The 20,360-nt window shown below is 36.8% G+C and overlaps 3 protein-coding genes across 5 annotated transcripts in view; 2 read left to right on the plus strand and 1 right to left on the minus strand.

The window, feature by feature from the left end:
* The window catches only part of LOC131790883 (dedicator of cytokinesis protein 7), a 66,710-nt gene extending 62,872 nt beyond the window's left edge, over positions 1 to 3,838 (minus strand). For all 3 annotated transcript variants that reach the window (XM_066159820.1, XM_059108134.2, XM_059108133.2), the window contains exons 1-4: positions 3,750 to 3,838; positions 3,578 to 3,674; positions 1,789 to 1,967; positions 364 to 435 (exon numbers count right to left, since the gene is read on the minus strand). In XM_066159820.1, coding sequence (XP_066015917.1) covers positions 364 to 435; positions 1,789 to 1,967; positions 3,578 to 3,674; positions 3,750 to 3,820 — 419 coding nt within the window. In that variant the 5' untranslated portion in view covers positions 3,821 to 3,838. The remainder of the gene's footprint in view (positions 1 to 363; positions 436 to 1,788; positions 1,968 to 3,577; positions 3,675 to 3,749) is intronic.
* Positions 3,839 to 3,911: 73 nt separating this feature from the next.
* Positions 3,912 to 14,237, plus strand: LOC131790898 (RING finger and CHY zinc finger domain-containing protein 1-like). The gene is made up of 10 exons (XM_066159713.1): positions 3,912 to 4,022; positions 5,616 to 5,735; positions 6,886 to 7,004; positions 7,755 to 7,833; positions 9,329 to 9,373; positions 10,730 to 10,788; positions 11,114 to 11,143; positions 11,705 to 11,825; positions 13,039 to 13,062; positions 13,236 to 14,237. Exons 1-10 carry the CDS (start codon positions 3,978 to 3,980, stop codon positions 13,542 to 13,544), a joined length of 951 nt encoding a protein of 316 aa, XP_066015810.1. The 5' UTR covers positions 3,912 to 3,977; the 3' UTR covers positions 13,545 to 14,237.
* A 2,609-nt stretch (positions 14,238 to 16,846) lies between these two features.
* LOC136277125 (adenosine receptor A3-like) lies at positions 16,847 to 18,088 on the plus strand. The gene has a single exon (XM_066158810.1). It carries the CDS (start codon positions 16,847 to 16,849, stop codon positions 18,086 to 18,088), a length of 1,242 nt encoding a protein of 413 aa, XP_066014907.1.
* Positions 18,089 to 20,360: the final 2,272 nt, after the last annotated feature.

Raw genomic sequence — 20,360 nt, forward strand, 5'->3', positions numbered from 1 at the left:
CATAGGCAGTAGTAGAATACCAGTTAGCAGCTTTTATTTTTGACCATTTAACTCCCAGATCAAATTTATTATTCTCCTTGCTGTCAACCATACAATTCTTATAAAGTTAGTTCAGAGAATTTAGTATCAGATCAACTAATTATTCCCAAATTGATATTTTTCTTCATTCTTGTCACTTCTCTGGTTCATATTGTATTGATATTGTAAGGAGAAATTCTGTCTTGGTCACTCATGGGAGTTAAAGGGTTAAATATTAGCTTGTAAATCTAGAAGTATGTGTAAAAGTCAAAGCACACTTAGTTTCAAATTATTTTGAACCAAGACTTGTTTCAAAACAAAGAAAAGAATGCACACACATCTTACCTTCGATTAACTATCGCCCAATCTGAAGTGTAACAATGAATGCAGTCTTTTAGTAGTGGATTGTTCTCAGCTCTGCAGAGGAAAGAGAGACACATTATTGTAAGTGACAGTAAGAATGAGATATTGTGAATTTTAATATTCATTTTATATATTTCAAATCATCTGTTAGATTATAATAATGATTAATATATAGCACACAAGTGAATAATGCTGTTTGTGCACACTGATGTACTAAATCAGGAAATTGTATAGCAAGTATTATTCACTTTCAAGCAGCTGAAGAAACAAAATTGTGCATCAACAGTTTAATTTCCAATCTTTTTCAGTATATTGAAAGAAATAATTAAAAGTTTGGTATCCGTGTGGTATATACTAAAACAATTATACACCTCAGTGTAAATGAAAGTGGTGCTTATTTACCTTGCCTCATCACACATAGGTAAATATTCACTGCTATTTACTTCCATCTTGGTCAATAATTGTTAAATAAAACATTATAATGACACTTATTTATCGAAATATTTATGCCAAAACAGGTGCTCAAACACTAGCTAATACAATGTACATGTACACTATAGGTGTCTAGGATTAATGTCAGTAACCAAGCAATTGCACACCTGCGTGTACCCCTCCAATAACCCAACTTTAACCCCAACTTGTTATCAGTTGACTGTTGTTGAACTAGGGGAGGGGTAGGTAGGTGCATAGTTTCTCAGATACTGACATTGATCTGGTGTCATAGGTCAGAATGTCTTGAAAGTAGCAAATATTGACTCCATCTGTAGGGAAAAGGCTACCCAAGATTACCGTTGATGCATGGACTTCTGGTCCAGACGTCCAGGTTGAAGACCTCCCCTGGGTCATTTTGTTAAGTTTTTTGGCCAGACAGTTTACTCTCAAAGAACTTCTCTCCATCCAGGACTTTAAATGGGCACAGAAATTATAGGGAATACCCTTGCATTTGAATGGCATCCAATCTAGGGGGGGGAGGGGGGAAGGGTTACCTTAATACTCCTAATCAAAACTATAACAAAATTCTCAAATGTGATTGGTTATCACCAGCCTGATTTGAGCACTAATAGGACAGTGTGTGCAATTCATGCTTGTAATTGGACAGTGTATTAGAACATTGTAAGTAGACGGAACATGTCATGTGTGCACGCTGTTATCTTACCCTTTGCCAAGTTAACCATTGTTTTTTTTTCTTTTTTAAATTTGTTATAGTTTTGATTAATTGGTAACAGGACTTCATGTCATCCAATTCTGACTGTAATCATTCTCATGATTAGAGACAGAATTGGACTCCACTCGGTCCTATTACCATTATTAACTGCTTCATGTTAAGGAAAATAGGAGAAGCTCAGACTGGTTAGGCCTCTCAGCTTGAGTACAGACTTAACCTACTTCATACAACAATACCATTACCCAGTATCCTTGGGAAAGCATGGCTTGACAGTGCGACATTGTCTTGGAATTGTGGTCACTTCTATGTCATCATCAGGGAACTCGAGCATCTTACTCTTTGGGTCATTTTCATTGAAAGGTTGATTTTGCAACAAAAGATCTTCAAAGTCAGGAGGTTCCACAACTTCATTTAGAGGAGTCTGGAATAACAAGAAGTGATGAAACATTTCACATTTTCAATCATTTTTTGCTGGATTTAACTGATAGATTCTATGTTCCCGCACATGCATCTGCACATACAAGGCGCACACTAGGCACCAATGTTTTTACCACATTCTGACATCTTCTGCTATCTAGTACCAAACAGTCGCAGAGAAACACAGAATCTAGTTTTAAGATATTTAGGACTGTATCCCACATAAAAACATCTCTTTAAGGATTATTTGATTCATCTAACTGGTACATCTCCTTTATTCTTGTTACTTTAACCCTTTAAACTCTAAGAGTGATCAGCATCTAATTTCCCCTGACCATATCACCACTGAATCACAAATTAAGGTCATGAGAATAAAGGAAATGATCACCAACTAAAGAAACTCTAGATTGTTAGACAAATTCTCCTTGTTAGCACCTTAGTAAATGTACAGAGAACTGTATGAAGAATATGAATACTGATGTTATGACTTAGATACTAAAAATTTCTTGACTGTGCTCTTATAAGAGTGACTAGCATCTAATTTCTCCCTACAATCACACCTCTGAATCAAACATCAAGGAAATGAGGATAAGGAAATGATCACAAACTAAAGAAACTCTTGATTGTTAAACAAATTCTCCTTGCCAGCACCTTAGGAAATGTACAGAGAACAGTATGGAGAATATAAATACTGATGTTAGGGTGTAAAGGGTTGAAGATTGATTCCTACTGTAGGGAGAAATTTGGTGCTAATCACTTAAAAGAGTCACAGGATAGAACAAGTGGACAGTAGCATTACTAGGTTAGAGAATTCTCAGTGATGGGATTTTTGAGGCTTAACAAAGCATTTAAGGTATCAGCCTGTAAGGACTGGGAGCCAAAAATAGTTGCCCCACCCCCTGTGGGTGGTGTCTGTCTAGTTTGTTCTAACCATTTGTGAGAAATAAATAAGCCTAAGCAATTACAGTACAGTTTTATTTATGACTTCTGAACTAGGCTACATCAGTGATGAAGGATGTACTTGGGTGGTCCTGATACATTTTGGAAGCTTGAAGATAACTGAAATACTACTAGAGCCACTCTGCTGAAACTTGAGCAAGTTTAGTCTCCAAACTTCCCAGAAAGAAATATGATGATTTGAATCAGTTGTTGAGTTGCATTTACGTCCATTTGACAAAAACTTTGAAACCAGCCTGACTTACTGCATCAGCACTAAATAAAAATCAAAAATCAAGGAGATCTACATGCATACTGCCAAATCACTTCGATTCGACTAAACATCCAGTTGATTACTAAAAAAAAAATTGAAATTGTACATTTGACAGATCGATGTGCGGCCTCATATGCAGCTCTCCATGACTATTTTAGCCAACACCGAATAAATTTGTTTTTTATCTTCTCCAGTACTTTCCAGAATTCACCATCGGAATTTCTATAAACGGATTAAAAATAGCTGGTGCGATCGAAGTACATAGTTTCCTTCACATGACAAGCACGTTATCCGATGCCTGTTAACGCCGTATTTGGGAGCTCCATGGACAATCGTGATGCTTAATCTATAGTGATCTTTCAATTATGAAAGGATCAAGAGTATAATTTGAGCAGTTAACTCACCGTTCCGGCCGCAAGATGAATAAAGGAACTCGAAGTTGACGATTGTGACCTTGTACTTGATTGAGTACTGAAAGTCGCCGATCCATTACGCCGAAATCTGGAATAAAATATGAACACATATCACACCAAAATGTACAAATTACACAACTTTACTCAAAGGAAAGTTACTTACTTGTTTAGTTTTTGTGCAAACGCTCTCGTAGTCGAGCCGGCAGACAAGCTTTGACTGCCAGAGGCAGCCATTTTCGACACCTCGGGCTTTAGTGGCTCCCAGTTCTCCCAGCGAGAAAAATATCTCGTCTTACTTTGGCATTCTAGTTCCAGTTCAGTTCCGGCAATTTCCCTGGTCCGATTGTAAGCTCGATTGCTAATATTTTGTCTAAGCAGAAAATCTTTCGATATGTCTTCTGGTTGTGATCACTACATTAGACGCTGTTCTTTATTGGTGAGTAATCATCTCCCCGTTAGGATTAAACTGAAATCTTCCATGTTTACACTGTTCTTCCCTGCAATTTATCAATCAATTTTGCACTGATTAGTTTCATATTCAGTTAGACCAAACTACACGTCACCAAGTTAAATGATATTGTTGTCTCATGTACCAAGCTCTAAGCACGTGCAAATATCACTATTTTCATTTTGCTGCATCATTTTTTCGTGTCATTTACCAAACATCGATCTTACATTAGTGAACATCTATGACACAACGTTATTTTGAGTACTGTTACTAGGATATCCAACGCCATTTGCAATTGGGCGACGGTCATTTTAAAATTTAAATTCTTCTGAAGCTCACGATTTTATTTTACAGTAATTATCTACATAATTTCTAACCTATGATATGGGAAAAACACGGAAGAAAATAACTTTTCGTCTTTTTGAAAAATCTCTTGCAGTGCAATTGTTGTTTGTTTTCTCACGGTATTTTACGTTTTCAATCATCACTCAGCTTGGGATTTTCGCACTTAAATCTTTATTAAAAAATAGTTGAAGTGGCTCAAATACAAGGGGAAATGTTCCGCGTTCTCAACGTACCTACCATTTTGAACAATGTTGTAAATTGGCCTAGTTATTTCTCATCGAGTTGTGGTACCTTTCTGGACACAAAAGTTTATCTTGGTAACACTGTAGCTCCTCAGAAACATCCTTAACCCTTTATTCCCTAACATCAGTGTGCATATTCTCCATACCTTTCTCTATATATTTCCAAAGGTGCTAACAAGGAGAATTTGATTAACTTTTTAGAGCCTCTTTAGTTGGTGATCATTTCCTTTATTCTCCTGACCTCAATGTTTGATGCAAGTCTGACAATGTAAGGAGAAATTTAAAGCCAGTTATGGTCACTCCAAGGGATTAATTGATTGACTGTCAAAAAGGAGGATCTAATTTCTTTTTAGAGTTACAGACATCTACTAGTCTGCACTAGCATTGCTATGGTATCATGTTGCATTGAAGAAAAAGCTTCTATTGTTTGCATGACAAATTTAATTTTAAGTGAGCCATGATGAAGAAAACAATTTAAAAATTGTTGTTTTATTTGTCCATCACACAACAGTTGTTTTGAAACATTTAACCCTTTCACTCCCACAAGTGACCAAGACATTTTCTTTTGTTTTTGGTTGTGGGTTATCTGCCAGTGTGGGTAATCTGTGGAAATTTTTTTCTCGTTATTTCAAAATTGACCAATGCTGCAAATCTGTGGCACAGGTAAATGGACAGAAATTACTGTAATCCTATACCTTTATTTGTTACTTCTAAAATCTTGAGTTTATTAAACCTTTACCTCCCATGAGTGACCAAGACAGAATTTCTCCTTGCAGTATCAATACAATATCAAGCAGACAAGTGATGAGAAAATAGAAAAATATAAATTAGTGGATTATATCTTGATCCAACACCAAATTCTCCAAACCAACATGACAAGAACTGTATGGCAGACAGCAAGGAGAAGTAGTAGTGAGATCATGGGAATTAGAGAGATAAAATGAAATAAGAATTACATTTATTTAATATTTTATTATTGTGCTTGTTTTCACAGGCCCCTTGTTGTAAAAAATACTACAACTGCAGGTTGTGTCATAACGATAAGGAAGGTCATGAACTGGACAGGAAAACTGTAGAAGCTATCAAGTGCCTTCAGTGTGATTCTTCTCAAGAGGTAGAATAACTAATGAGCTGGGATTTAAACTAGATTTTATTTGAAGTAGCCATTTTGCATAAAATGATCTCCAGAAATCAATTTTTATCCCAAACTGTTGTGCAATATCAATTGTATGTGGGATTGTGGAAGTGTAGTAACAGAGAAGTTTAACCTGATTTTTTTTTTTTGCCTCCTTTCAACAGCCTCCCTTATCCCAAAAATTAAAAACAACCTTGCAATGCACTGTTACATTACAGCTTCAAGATTTATTATTACTACTTCAGGCACTAAACTGATTTGTTTATATTAGTATTCATTCTGGTAATGCTGGGGTTTTTTTTATTAAAAAAAGTGGTTCTGATTTAAAGATGGCAAAACCATGATAGTGCATTGATGGCATTATACAATGTAGGAGAAAATACATTTCTGTATTGGGTGGAGTAACAAAGAGAGGGTAGTCATGTACATTTCCTTTCAATCAGCTGCCAATATGTGTAGGTGTATAACATTATAATTCAATTTATCAGACTTAGTGCAAGATTCCTAGACCAATCAAAATAAAGCAAAATCAAAGTAATCTTGGATAACTTTCAATACTAAATCGACCCTGTAAACCCTAAGAGTGACCAGCTTCTAATTTCTCCTTACAATATCACTCCTGAATCAAACACTAAGGTCACGAAAATCAAGGAAATGATCACCAACATATAAAGCTCTTGATTATTACACAAATTCTCCCTGTCAGCACTTCAGGAAATGTATAGAGAACAGTATAGAGAATATGCATACTGATTTTAAGATGTAACGGGTTAAAAATTACTCTACACTGTATATACTAGGTGCATGAGACTGTGGGTATGTTCCAGTAGGCACCAGTTTCCTGCAAAGTTTGCCAGCTATGAGAAAAGTGATTAGTGGGAAAGGTTGCAAAAAAATTGAGAGCAAAATTTTGTTACCAAATCTTTGTTTGAGCAGATCTATATATAAAATTATGTAGTTCTAATCTTCAACATAATCTTTAATGTAGATGAATATGGAGGGTTAGTTTCTTTTGTTAGAGTGCTGTGCCAGTAGGAGAGTATAAATTGACTACCGTTGTATATAAATGTATTTCCTCAGATACAACTCTGAGACAGACAGACTGACTGATTTCATTTTCTAACCAAAGGTCAGATCCCACTGTAAAGACTGTGGGATAAAATTTGGACGATACTATTGTGAGATCTGCCGCTTGTTTGATGATACAGAGAAGGGGCAGTTTCACTGCAGTGGTTGTGGAATTTGCAGGTATTGTCATTTTTATGTTAACAAATACTAACACTGTTAGTAATTGAAGTGTTTTTGATATGATTGTGGAAAAGATACAATGCAGTGAGTTATTGAAGGAGAAGTATAGTCCACACCACTGAAAAGTAATTTATCTAAAAATTAACTTTGTACCAATCACCACCGCTGAAAAGCTTCTATAAATTTAATTTGTACCATGTGTTAAGATTCCAAAGAGTTCTGGTAACACAGCCATTTGGAAGTTGTTTTAGATGTACCAGTACTTCAAGTTCAAAAATGGGTGCTGCCCTTTTGAAAACAACCTCTTCCAGTAAGCTAGCTACACATATGTGATGTCCCAGAACTGGTTCACAAACAGAAGCTGCTCTAGTTCTATTAATTCTTGTCATTTGCCTGCTTGATATTGTATTGATACTGTGGGGAGAGATTCGGTCTTGGTCACTCATGAGAATGTGGAAAAAAATTTAATATCAATTAGGGAATTGTAAATTGATCCAATACCAAATTCTCCAAACTAACATCACAAGAACTTCAAACAGACAGTAAGGAGAATTACTAATGAGATCTTGGGAGTTAAAGGGTTAGTTGTTCTTAGATCTCCATTGGAAACAATTGAGGTTGCCATCAGAAGCTGCTAGGGGACGGAAACTCAACTTTCAATGCACTTGTATTATTAACCAGTAATCCCTGCATAATCTTTATTATGATATGTAATACATCAAACTGACTTAAGAAATCTTCATATGGCAGAGTTGGTGGAAAAGAGAACTTCTTCCACTGTGATCGATGTGACATGTGCCTTGGAATTCAGCTGAAGGACTCACATAAGGTGAGTTTACTGTGGCGCTCTGTTAAACCATTACCGTCGAACACCAGTATGCAATTTCTCTTAACTGTTCTTTATACATTTTCTATGGTTCTTAGAGGAGAATTTGTTGAACTATCAAGTTACATGTAGAGCTGCTTGAGTTTGTGATCATTTCCTTTATTCTCATGGCCGTAATGTTTGATTCAGTAGACTGGTACAGTTGCGAGAAATGAGATGCTTATAAAAATAATATTAATACTAATAATAATAATAATATCAACTTTATTTATATGGCGCTTGTATTCTCTGCTCAAGGCACTTTACAATCATACAAAATCATGCATACATCATTGATAAAAATTTTCAAATTTACAACCATATCCTACAATATGATACTTAAACATAGCTAAAATTCATAATCAAATATGATTAAAAAAGAAAAACAAAACTAAAGCCAGCCATATCTTATTATATGATACTTAAACATAGCTAAAATTCACCATGATCAAAAAAAGGAAATTAAGTGTAAAGCAATATTATTATATAAATCTATAAAAGTAATGATCTGTTATTCAATAAATTTACTAAACAGAAACATCTTAATTGCTCTCTTAAAAATTGAGAGACAGCCACGCTCTCATCACCAACATGTAACAATTGAAAGGATGGAGAGGGACGATACTCTAAGTGGATGAGCATGATTCCATTTTACAACATTGCACTGTTCCAAATAATTCACCCTATCAATTTCAAGACCAGTTGAATGCCATTTATGTTTGAGCCTTCACCTCTTCCTCTTCTGAGTGGTGATCTCCTCATTATACCAAGGGGCATTTGGTTGAATGACAATAGTGCGAGTTTTTTTAGGTGCCAGCTTGTCCAAAGCCTTGCACAACACCTCATCATACTCCTTGGCCAACGACTCAATACATTGCAAGACACATCCACCCGACAAACCGGTCAATATAGTCATCTCATTGAAAGCACCAAAATCAAATCCCTTTAATTTATGAGAGACAACAGTCTTCCTCTCATTTACTGGTTTCCATAAGTTCAGATTAAAGCAAACAGCCTTGTGATCAGAGATAAACTGTTCCATGACTGTGACAATCTTTAGGCCTAAAGCACCCTCAGTCTCATTCCTTGTAATGACTAAGGTTAACATTAATTTTGCATATGCAAAGAAAAAAACCATGATCATGAAAATGTTCTATTTTTCAGATTTAAACAAGGTTAAAAACAATTTATACATTTAACTTAAACTTTTTTCTTTTCAATTGTTTGATAAATACATGTACCCAGATTACCTTAGGTATACATGCAAACAAAGTGTGCCTTTATTGCTGCTGAAATATACTAATCTAGAAGTACTGTTTTGTTGGCCAATACGACAGTCTTTAGAAAATATGTAATTGTGCTTTGAAAACTGAGTCCTTATCATAACATGTGTTAATTAGGTTAAACTCATGATTGGTTTGGCTTCTTGTTAAATGAATTCTAAATTTTGTTGTCTCAGTGCGTTGAAAAGAGTTCACGGTCTGATTGTCCCATTTGCTATGAGGTGAGAGTAAAGCTACATCAATTAATTGACCTTTTATCTCCCAAGATCTGATTGTTAATTCTCCCATCTTGCTGCCAGACATTTCCCATTAGATTGGTTATAAGAATGTGGTGTTAGATCAAGATAACAACTTCTACCTGATAAGTTTGAGTATTCTCATTTTCTGTTTGCTAAATACTGTGTGGTATAATAGGGAGAATTTACATGTTAATCACTTCTGAGAGTTAAAGGGTTAAGTTTTGCTGTAGAAAGTTGTATAAAAATGACTTATTCACAGGTACACAAAGCAGCATTAATGTTGTGATTTGGAATTTGGTATTAGTCATCTTTTAAAAATTACCTTGTTTAGCAGTGGCATCTTTTGGCAAGTGAGTGCTAAACTAAATCTTTAGATGGACAGGGTGAGGGGTCAGTTTTCTTGCCCAACCATCCCTCCCTTCACTAGTTCTTCATTCTCACAACTTCCTCTTATGTAAAATCTTTTAGTTGATCCAGCTTTTAATCTTACCCAGCCAATACAAGTATTACATGATTGTACATTGTACACTGTTCCACACAATTTTTTTTCCTTGCGTGGGGTCAATGCTGGTGATCCTGAGTAGGCAAGTAGGGCCCATCTTATCTGCTCAAGATTGTCAATCAGACCACGAGAGCTGCTCCATCTTGCCCACAGGCACTGCTAACTTTATAATAAGGTGGCTTAAACACTTGATCAGAGTGTTTATAGTTAAATTGCTGAGCAGAAAATGTGCTTGTTATGCACTGCCAGGCTGTTTAAACTATAGCTGACATTTCAAGCATTAGCCCTGTGCCAGAGCGAAAGACACTAGAGTGACAAAAAGATGCTCTGGTGAAAGATGCTTGTTCATAATAGCTACATGTACATTAAAACATAGGGCTGGTGCTTGAAACATTAGCTTCAGAAATGTGTTACAGTGGCCAATTTACAATATCAACTCAGTTGACTCTTTAACTCTCAGATCAAACTTGTCTTTATTCTTCTCACTTATCTGCTTGATATTGTATTGATATTGTAAGGAGAAATTCTGTCTTGGTCACTCATGGGAGTTAAAGGGTGAACTCTTTCACTCCCATGAGTGACCAAGACAGAATTTCTCCCCACAGTATCAATACAAGATCAAGTAGACAAGTTATAAGAATAAAGAAAAATATCAGGTAGGGTATTATTAGTTTATCCAATACCAAATTCTCAGAACTGACATCATGATCATTGTATAGCAGGCAGTTAAGAGAATTTCTAAATACAATCTTGGGAGTGAAAGGGTTACATAACTTGACCTATTTAGTCATCTAAAAGATAGTAATGTCATAATTAATTGATCTTACTATTATTAGGATATTCACACCTCAAGAATACCAGCACATGTACCTTCATGCGGGCATCTACTTCACAGGTATGATTCTCCTTCATCTTCAAATTTTTGTTGTTGCCATAATGATTGTACATGCACAATCAACAAACTAAGGTAACTAAAACTTATTTCTCCAAGACATTTAGGTGATCACATCAAAGGCATCAGCCTTTACACTGTTCAATATACAACTGTACAGAATGATTGGTGAAAAGTAAATCAGCTAATGCACCGATCATATTTTAGGAAATTGTAGAGGTTATGGTAAATGTATTTTTATAGCATGCAATTTCTCTATTTGTATACCAATCTTAAATGTGCTTTGAGAAAGTGTCAGTCAGTAACAGTGAAAATTGTTACTTTGCAGCTCTTGCTTCACCAAGTTGCTGGAGTCAGGGTATGTAATTTTTTGTTTTGTTTTGTCTTTGTCCTTCCTGGGGTGGAACAAGGTGGAATGGGACAAAGAAGCAGAGATGGCACTTCATTAATGGAAATCTCTTCCCAAAACTCTGTTGTGGTTACACAAATAGAATCTTGGGGATTGCTGTACTAAATCTTCCAATGAAGTGGTACAGCTGTGACATTCAAAATGTCAGCTTCAGTAACTTTCTATAATGGCCAATTTTCATTTTCAACTCAGTTGATAACAGCAAATATTATCTTGACATAGAATACTTCTCACAGATGCAATGCCAGTGACAGTTTCTTCAAAAACTTACCCAGTTAATTCATCGCAAGGCAATTTAACCCTTTCACTTCTAAGACCTATGCTGTAACTTTTCCTACTGTCTGACAAACAATTCTCATAATGTTTGTTTGGAGGATTTGATATTAATAATTACAGTACAACTGAAGCACTGGGATCTTTTCACAATTCAATTATGTATTTCTTTTAGTTCTACTTAATATAACCTTGTTTTTGTACCATAGTAATAAACAACTTTTATTCTGTGTTTAGGGGGTATGCTTGCCCAATATGTAACAAGTCCCTTATTAATATGACCCGCATGTGGCGCACACTAGATCTTGAGATATCTCAGACACCCATGCCAGAGGAGTATAGGGAGTTCTATGTACTGGTAAGATGCTTCTGTTAATCTACTGCCTGCTTTTTAACTATTTAAGCCCCAAGTTCTGATTGTTACATGTAGTTCTTCCCTTAAGCTGCTACACATTTCCTTATCAATTAGTTATGAGAAGTTGGTCTTAAATCAAGATAATAACTTCTACATGTACCTGATAAGTTTGAATATTCTCATTTCCTGTTTGATGGATAAAGTATGGATATTATCAGGAGAAGTTTCATGTTAGTCACTTCTGGGAGTCAAGACATTAATTTTAGATCTAAATGTTGGTCCTACTAAAAAACTTGCCAGTGGTGATCTAACAGTCATTAAGAGGTGTAAGAGTGATTACCATCTAATTTCTCCTCACAATGTCTCCCCTGAATCACTTATTAAGTAATGGGTTAAGTACAGTATGTACAGTGAAGGTTCTTCATAAGTGTTGGACAAGATTGCAAAGGAATATAACTATGGTACAAATAGAGGAGTTTTTGTCCATAGAGTTTTGCATGGTTTTGGAACATTACATAGTTGAACCTTGATTATCTGGAATCCTTGGGGACTGGACAGAATAGTGTGGATAACTGAGAGTCTGGATAGTCAAAATATAAATATTTATGAGCCAAAAAATAAAACTGACCAACTGCAAAGAAACTAGATCATTTTATTAATATCATGTAAGAATTAAAGCATGTTCTCAAATTTTTGTCTATTAACTGTTAACATTTAGTTTTGCTGAAAGTATTTACAAAAAGGTATTAACCATTTAGCCCCTAAGAGTGACTAGCATCTAATTTCTCCTTACTATATCCTCCCTGAATCAATCATGCAAGTTATGGGAATAGAGGAGATGATCACCAACTAAAGCAGCTCTTGACTGTTACACAAATTCTCCTTGTCAGCCTCTTTGGAAATGTATTGAGAACAGTATGGAGAATATACATACTGATGTTAGGGGGGGGAAGGATTAAGGTAGCCAACAATGTTTTACCACAACGTAATTGATCTTTTGGGCAATGAAAATTTTAAAAAAGGAGTCACAGATCTTGAATTTGATGGGGACCAGTGAAGCAAGTCTGGACAACGGAAAAATCCAGATAATTCAGGGTCGACTTTATCACCCATTTTATATCAAGCTGACTAACTAATTCAGGAATACATAAAATTCTAATGACCAACAGTGCAGTTGGAAATGCAATATTTTTACCTCCGTTTTGGTCCATTGCAGGTTCTCTGTCGCGATTGTAATAAGGTAAGCAGATTACCTGGCATAATTTGCACTTAGAAAATTAAAACACATTTACTAAAAGATGTTGCAATTTATGACTACATCACACTGCTGAGAGACTGTAAACATCACTTCTAAGTGGTTGTAGCGAAATATTGAGTGTATGTGAATGTCATGAAACTTTTTTTTTCTAATAGAAAAGCAAAGTAAAATTTCATGTTCTCGGCTTGAAGTGCATGGAGTGTGGTTCCTACAACACGAGCAGAGAGGGTGAGGAGGGTGTCCCTGTGGTACCCAGACCTGCCACAGGTGGCCCAGCTGCAGATAACGAGGATGGCTGGGAAACAGAAGAAGAAGAGGAAATTGTAGGAGGAGAGGAAGAACCTGCAGCAAATGGAAATGAAACACGACAACAACAAGACGACAGTATAAGTGATGAACTGAATATAGCAGATGTTGTGATAAATGTAGACGGTGACAGGGACAGTGTTCTGCCTTTAGACTGACGGAGGCATACCATGAAGCCTTTTGCGTGCTCTCTTAACCTGATTGAGCTCAAAATAGTCAATGAGAAACTCCCACAGGAGCTGCAAACTAAGGCAGCAAGCAAATGAGCCTTGGATAGAAAATAATTTTCCTCACTGCTTCTGCTGCCCCCCCCCCCAATCATACAGCACCATCCGTGAAAGTCTGCTCAAAGGTCAAGAGCAGTATGTTGCATCTGGTGAACACCAAGTTAAATTTTGTCACGAGTTTTGGGCAGTTGACTTTGCATGAGGTTTGAAATGCACTATTTATTACTTGGTGTCACCATGCGTACATATTTGTAGGAGATATGAAGCAGCAGGGATTTTGAAGAGCCCTATGGAGAGCCGCTCGAGGCATACCGGGAGCAACTCTGACTTCTTGAGTCCTCGTTAAACTTCCCAAGTGCTTCATATCTCGCTCAATGCGAATTGGCGCGTGTAATAGTCAATTGTTTTGGTACATTTTCAACCCGGTATTTACTGTTGTAAAAAGAGATATTCCATCAGTCCGCTCGTACACACGCTTCCGCTCGTATACACACGTTATCTGTGAGCACGATTGTAATATAAAACACGCAGGCACATCTGTATTTAATTTCACCAATTTATTGGCTATATTGTAATCGTTTTTAACCAGGTAACGAAAGGAATAAGTAAAATTTTGAAACAATGTTATAAGTAGCACAATCCATTTTACCGTCAGACTATCGTTTCTTTGTATTTACCTGATAGAATGAAAACTCCCTCCTTTTCGGCTAGGCCTGCCACGAGTTAAAGAAAAATTAGCGTAAAGAAAAATCGATCTTATCGCACCGTTAAGGAATAAAAAGGCCGTGAACACGCCGTGCGGAGTTCTGGGAGTGAGGCTCAAAATGTAATTAATCCGTAAAATAAGCTTGTCTTGGTAGTGTGTTAACGGTTATCTTAACAAGTACATAAGAGACTTCACAATGCACCGCTACGTGTCACAGTTACTGATTTGTGTACAACACTTTAATTTGTTCGATCGTTTAGTTTCATCGTCTGGGTCATGAAAGTCCTCAAAGAGATTATTGTCGGTGAACAGTAACTGAACACAGCGGTAAAACGTCTGGTATGCGCAAAGGAATTAATTTTAGCCGGCCGCGCACTGCGCGAAATTTCTCCTGGTCTTTCATATCGTCACAATCTAGCATTGTATAGCATCAAATTTTTGAAATACAGGCGCAAAGAGCAGTGTCACAAAACTTCTTCACTCAGTTGTATCTCGGTAACAATGTGCACAAAACCCATCATGTGTTACTATCCAACAAAAATTATACAATTTTGGAATCTAGCGCAATTTTACGTCGTCAAAAATGCGCACTAATCGTTACACGTACACATAAATTCCATCCATGTTCAATCGGTAGACCTTCTGTACGTTGTCTTTTTCTACACAATTATACGACACGAAATTCTTTTTTTTTTAGATATTATGGGCATACATCATTAACTCTGTAAATTCTATGCTATTTAGCCTCAGGACGCCGCGAATTTGAATACTTTTAACGAACTATCCGTCTGTCTAAGCACCCTTTAATCAAATTTTAAGGCCATGAGAAAGTAGGAAATGATCACCATCTGAGGCGGCTCTCGATTGTTAAACAAATTCTCCTTGTCAGCAGCATAAGAAATGTACAGAGAACAGTATGGAGAATATGTATACTGATGTTAGGGTTTAAAAGGGTTAAGGCAAACATTCGCCCTAAATGTTATTTCTGCATTAAGTGCCATTTCGTTTCTCTTTACATTAGTCAATAAACATTTATTTTGTGGAAACTATTTAGTCATTTTGGTCGCCAAAAGGCGAAATGTTCAGTATCTTGGATACAAGTACTTAATCTCCCATGGTCGAGGATGCTCGTTTTTAATCTGCGCTCTCGTTGGCTCTTTGGGGTGCCTTCCCTTCTTCTCATTGGCTGATGTTACTACCTGATTTTGGTGTTACGACATTCAATCGAAAAGTGCGTTAAAGAGATCCTTGTTTCCGGTTTGCTCTGAAAATGAAATGGTTCCCAATTATTTTACTAAAAGAAAGCAGTAACCGTCCCTTTGTCCTTATGGAAATGAAAAAAGCTGAAGTAGTGTCACATACTCAGTAATTAAATAGCAACAAAAGTAAGTCAGACGAGCTCCATCGCACGCTTCGATGGGCTTGGACTATATCGCGCTCGCTAATAGGGACCTTTAGCAAACCACGACGGCGACGGTAACAAGGACATGGAAAAACAAAAGATCTAATTGGCAGAACAATAGCTCAGCACGTGCGTTTTAAAACTTTGTACATTTCCTGGCCGTCTCATGCAAAACAACAACGTGAAATCACCACAATTTGCGTCGTCTGCGAACCGAAACCGCGACGGAAAATTATTTTAATTTCCATTTGGAATTTAACGCTTCTTTTATACCTGTGCTGAAGTTGAGGTGTGGCGCCGTATGAGACAGTAAACACATGAAGCCATTTTTGACATTCTAATTAGAGGCAGAAATTCATTTTTTAATCGAAGTCTTCCTTGGCGTTGCCGTCCTAACTGCTTAAGGTCCCTAATATACGAGAGAATCGACCCTTTTTTCATCTTGCTGTTTTTTTTCTTTGGTTTACCATCGTAGATTATCTTATCAGATTACAAGCTATTTCACGTTTTCGTAGGACGTTTTTTTATAATGTGCATTTTCAAATTGCTGGTAAACCATTTTTCAAATACGAATAAAACGAAAAACTCGTTCTGAAAGGAAATGATTTCTCGCAGTTGCCTCATCACAGACATTTCTGTGAAGATTTATTCGGTCCACATGTGATTTTTTTAATGAAATAAGGCTTCTCAAAGGAAAATGTGCATTTTCAAGTTGCTAATAAACCATTTTTCAAACACGAATAAAACAAATAATCTCGTTCTGAAAACCTAAGGAAATGATTTCCCACCGCTGCCTCAATACAAAGACATCTCTATGAAGATTTCGTCAGACAACATGTGATTTTTCTCACGGAATTCAGGCTCCTCAAAAGAAAGTGTTCATTTTCAAATAAAAATAAAACAAAACAAAAAACTTGTGCGGAAAGCCTAAGAAAATGATTTCTCGCCGTTGCCTTAATACAAAGACATCAAGATTTCATCGGTCAACATCCGTGATTTTTTAAACGGAAATTACGGTCCATAAAAGGAAAATGATAAAAATGATTACATAAGCTTCAAGTTCTTCGACTCCATATCGGAGGGTAAACCGAGCCATGATGATCACTTGACTGATCATATGCCGACATGAATGTGAGTATGTCTGAAGATCCCCTTGTAAACTCTTCTCGGTCAAAGTTCTTTTGTCCAGGTGCTCCGCTGATTATTTGGGATTTAGAAAGGAAAGCGTTCCTACAGCTTGGAATCACTTTATCTGCCGTAATAGGTTTATTTGCAGTTTTGTTGAACATTTTTGTGATCTTAGCAATCAAGAAAACGAGAAAATTACAGACAAACTCTATCATTTTAGTCACCAGTTTGGCAGTCGTAGATCTCATAGTGGGTGCGGTTTCTGCCCCATTTAACATCACTTTAGATGCGTTAATTCTTCGAGGAACTATATCGGTGGGCACGATCTGTGTGATAGCTAAACTTACCAGATTAGTTTCGGGCACTACTTACCGTGCTTCGTACTATCACGTAGTTCTGTTCAGTTGGGAGAGGTATGTTGCGATTGTAAAGCCTATGAAGTACAAGGCTATAGTAACCGAGAAACGCTTAACGAGATTAGCGATAATCGCCTGGATGACAGCCCTTACAACATCGGTCTTATTTCTCGCATTAGAAGCTACTGCGGTTTCCAAAATGGTACCTCGTGTTATATTTGCTATTGTCCAGTTACTCGCCTTTACCCTTATGGTGTATTTTTATTCCATGGTTTATATCGGAATACGAAAATGGAACCGAAGCCAATTCAGCCACATTAATGCTCTGATCAAAGCGAGGATGGAAAGTAAAACGGCTTTGACGGTGTTTCTGCTAACAATTGCCATTTTAATCGCTATCGTTCCTTTAGGAGTTGCACACGTCTTAGCGCAACGTTCCCTTTTTTTTCGTGAAATTTCAGTTTTGCGATGGGCAGAAACTTTCCTCCTGTTAAACTCCATTGTAAATCCTGCGCTGTATTTTTATAGACACAGGAAATATAGGGAAGCTGCTCTTAGACTGCTAAGTAAGCCACAGGAAATTCAGCCAGCGGTTCACATGGGTCTTCGTAAAAGACGCCAGCGATATTCCTCCGCATTTGTTAATGTTCAAGAGCTTGTCCACATAGAAAGAGGTCAACACCTCACACGGTCACAGTCCTGGACAGCGGACACACACATGGTCGCTGGAACACTGACCGTGTCTCGAGAACCAGCGGTCGTAATAATGAACAGAAGAATGTCATGTCCACCCTTAATAAGGCATGAAAACCTTCGTGAAGTGATTCAACCTTTCACTCGAACTGTCAAGGTGCAGATTGAACTTCCTCCTACAAAGAAATAAGCAAAGAGGAAGAAAAAGTTATCGTGTGTTTGTAAAGGAAATCAGAAGTCACAACACACAAGATCAAAAACTTGGGAAGAATACTCATATCTTGTGTTAGAATTTGTGGGCGTGACCAAGCGTGACTACACTAGGCGTGACTACACTAGGCGTGACGTACTGATGTACGCGCGCACAGCCTTATTGGCTTTGTGACTTCGTGCTTCTGTTTTTCGAAAGAAATCCTCGCTTGTGTTTTGTTTGTAAATACAGTCCCGAGTTGTAAGATTAAAATGTTCACATTGGAACCTTGACTGGACCTAAAATACTTTCCAATATCTTATATTTAAAGACACTCGTTACAAATCGCCCCAGGCTACCTCTCAAAGACACAATTCAGCGCCAACAGTTCCAGCGATGAATTATGTTACTTAACCCTTCACAGGCTAACATCAGTATTCATATTCTCCATACTGTTCTCTGTACATTTACTAAGGTGCTGACAAGGAGAATTTGTATACCAATCAATAGTTTCTTTAGTTGGTGATCATTTCCTTTATTCTCATGACATTAATGTGTGATTCAGTGGTGATATTGTAAGGAGAAATTAGATCTTCAACAGCCTCACCTGAGTATTCTTCTTTTCCGCACTGTTCTCTTTAGATATCCTATGTTTATGACGAGGAGAATTATTTGATAATCAGGAGCTTCTCGAATTTGGTGATCATTTTCTTTCCTCTCATCACCTTTTCATTTGATTGAAGGGTTATATACCGTAGGGAGAAATCAGCCGCCAGTCACTATAGTAGATGAACAGAGGGCATTTTGATCGAGTGTCGTATAATCGAAATTTTAGTTTTTTGCAGCATTCCATCAGAACACGAAGAATTATCACAAGTAGCCAATAAGATCTTAAAGTGAAACAAAGCAAAATACTTGAAGCGCGGGAAAATGTGCATCACCAGGTGGTGATTAGATTCAGTCTTGTTTCTGGTTGGTTGAGATCAAGTCGTTAGTTCCCCAACCAATCACAAAGCAAAGGAAAATCAATGTAAGCCCGAATTACTTGCAATATTCAGTCGAAAGCACGCTTGAAGGACCGTCAATAACGAATGGGTTGTTACTAAAACGGGAAACAAGAAATGGAGAATAGCGAGTCGGAAAATCAAATGGGAAATTGAGATTGGAAAAGTCGCTTTTTTATACCAGTTGTTTACAATGCGGAATAAATATTTTTCAGAGATAATTATCGATATTCTTTTTTGTTAACGTTTACGGCAAAAGAAAGTGACAGAAAAAGAAAGAGGTTACACAGAATGTACATTTTCTCGTGGCTCGTATTTTATTTGCTTCTGCGGGGCACTGGAAAACGCAACTCGCAAAATACTCACCGTATTACTTGCTAAACCATCACATGAAGTACTTACATCGCAAATCAGTCTATTGAAAAAGGAATAAAGGGGTAAGTTTCTAAAGAAACTGTGGTTCTGCGTCTGTGGGAGAGTATAACAGGTAATTTAGTGTTAACAACTGACTTGAAAACGTAAATTAGCCACCGAAAAGGGTAAAAAGCTAAATTACCTGCTATCGAAAAAAGAATTACACGACGAGAATAAGTCATATAACGACCATTCGTGCGAGCCAAGAGTCCTCACAAATGCGTTGAAAAGAGCAAAACAAGTCTTTTGCGTTTTCGCGACACGAATATTTCCAATTATTGTACATTTTCATATTGCTAATAAACCATTTTTCAAAGACGAATGAAACAAAAAGAATATTTCTTAAAAGCGTAATGGAGAGATTTCTCTCCGATACCTTAATACAAAGACATCTCTGTGAACATTTTATCGGTCAACATCTGTAGCTTTTGTCAACAGAGATAAGGCTCTTCAAAGGAAAACGAAAGAAATATTTGTTAGTTTTGGTCGTTTTTTACTTCAAACTAGGCTTCACGAGTGACTGATGTTTGTCACTAGAATTAACTAAGATTACTAAGATGTTCATTAAGATTGTAACTGGACTCACGATGGCTGTAATGAAGAATCCAAGCTGAGGATAGATTTTTTTCTTTGAGTCTGAGATGAACAGTAAATTACTTAAACAAAAGAAGACTGGCTTGGAGGAATAATTATCTACAGTTATAAATTTGGGAAGTAATCAGTCAAACCCATTTACTTGAATCTTTAGTTTTCCATGATTTTGTAAGTTAAGAAAGGCGTGGTATGCGAGACTTCCGCTAAAGCTTAGGAAAGGAAATTACTTGCAATCAGGCAATTGTCAGACATCAGATCAT

Source organism: Pocillopora verrucosa, chromosome 12 (genome assembly GCF_036669915.1).
Source record: "Pocillopora verrucosa isolate sample1 chromosome 12, ASM3666991v2, whole genome shotgun sequence".
NCBI lineage: Eukaryota > Metazoa > Cnidaria > Anthozoa > Scleractinia > Pocilloporidae > Pocillopora > Pocillopora verrucosa.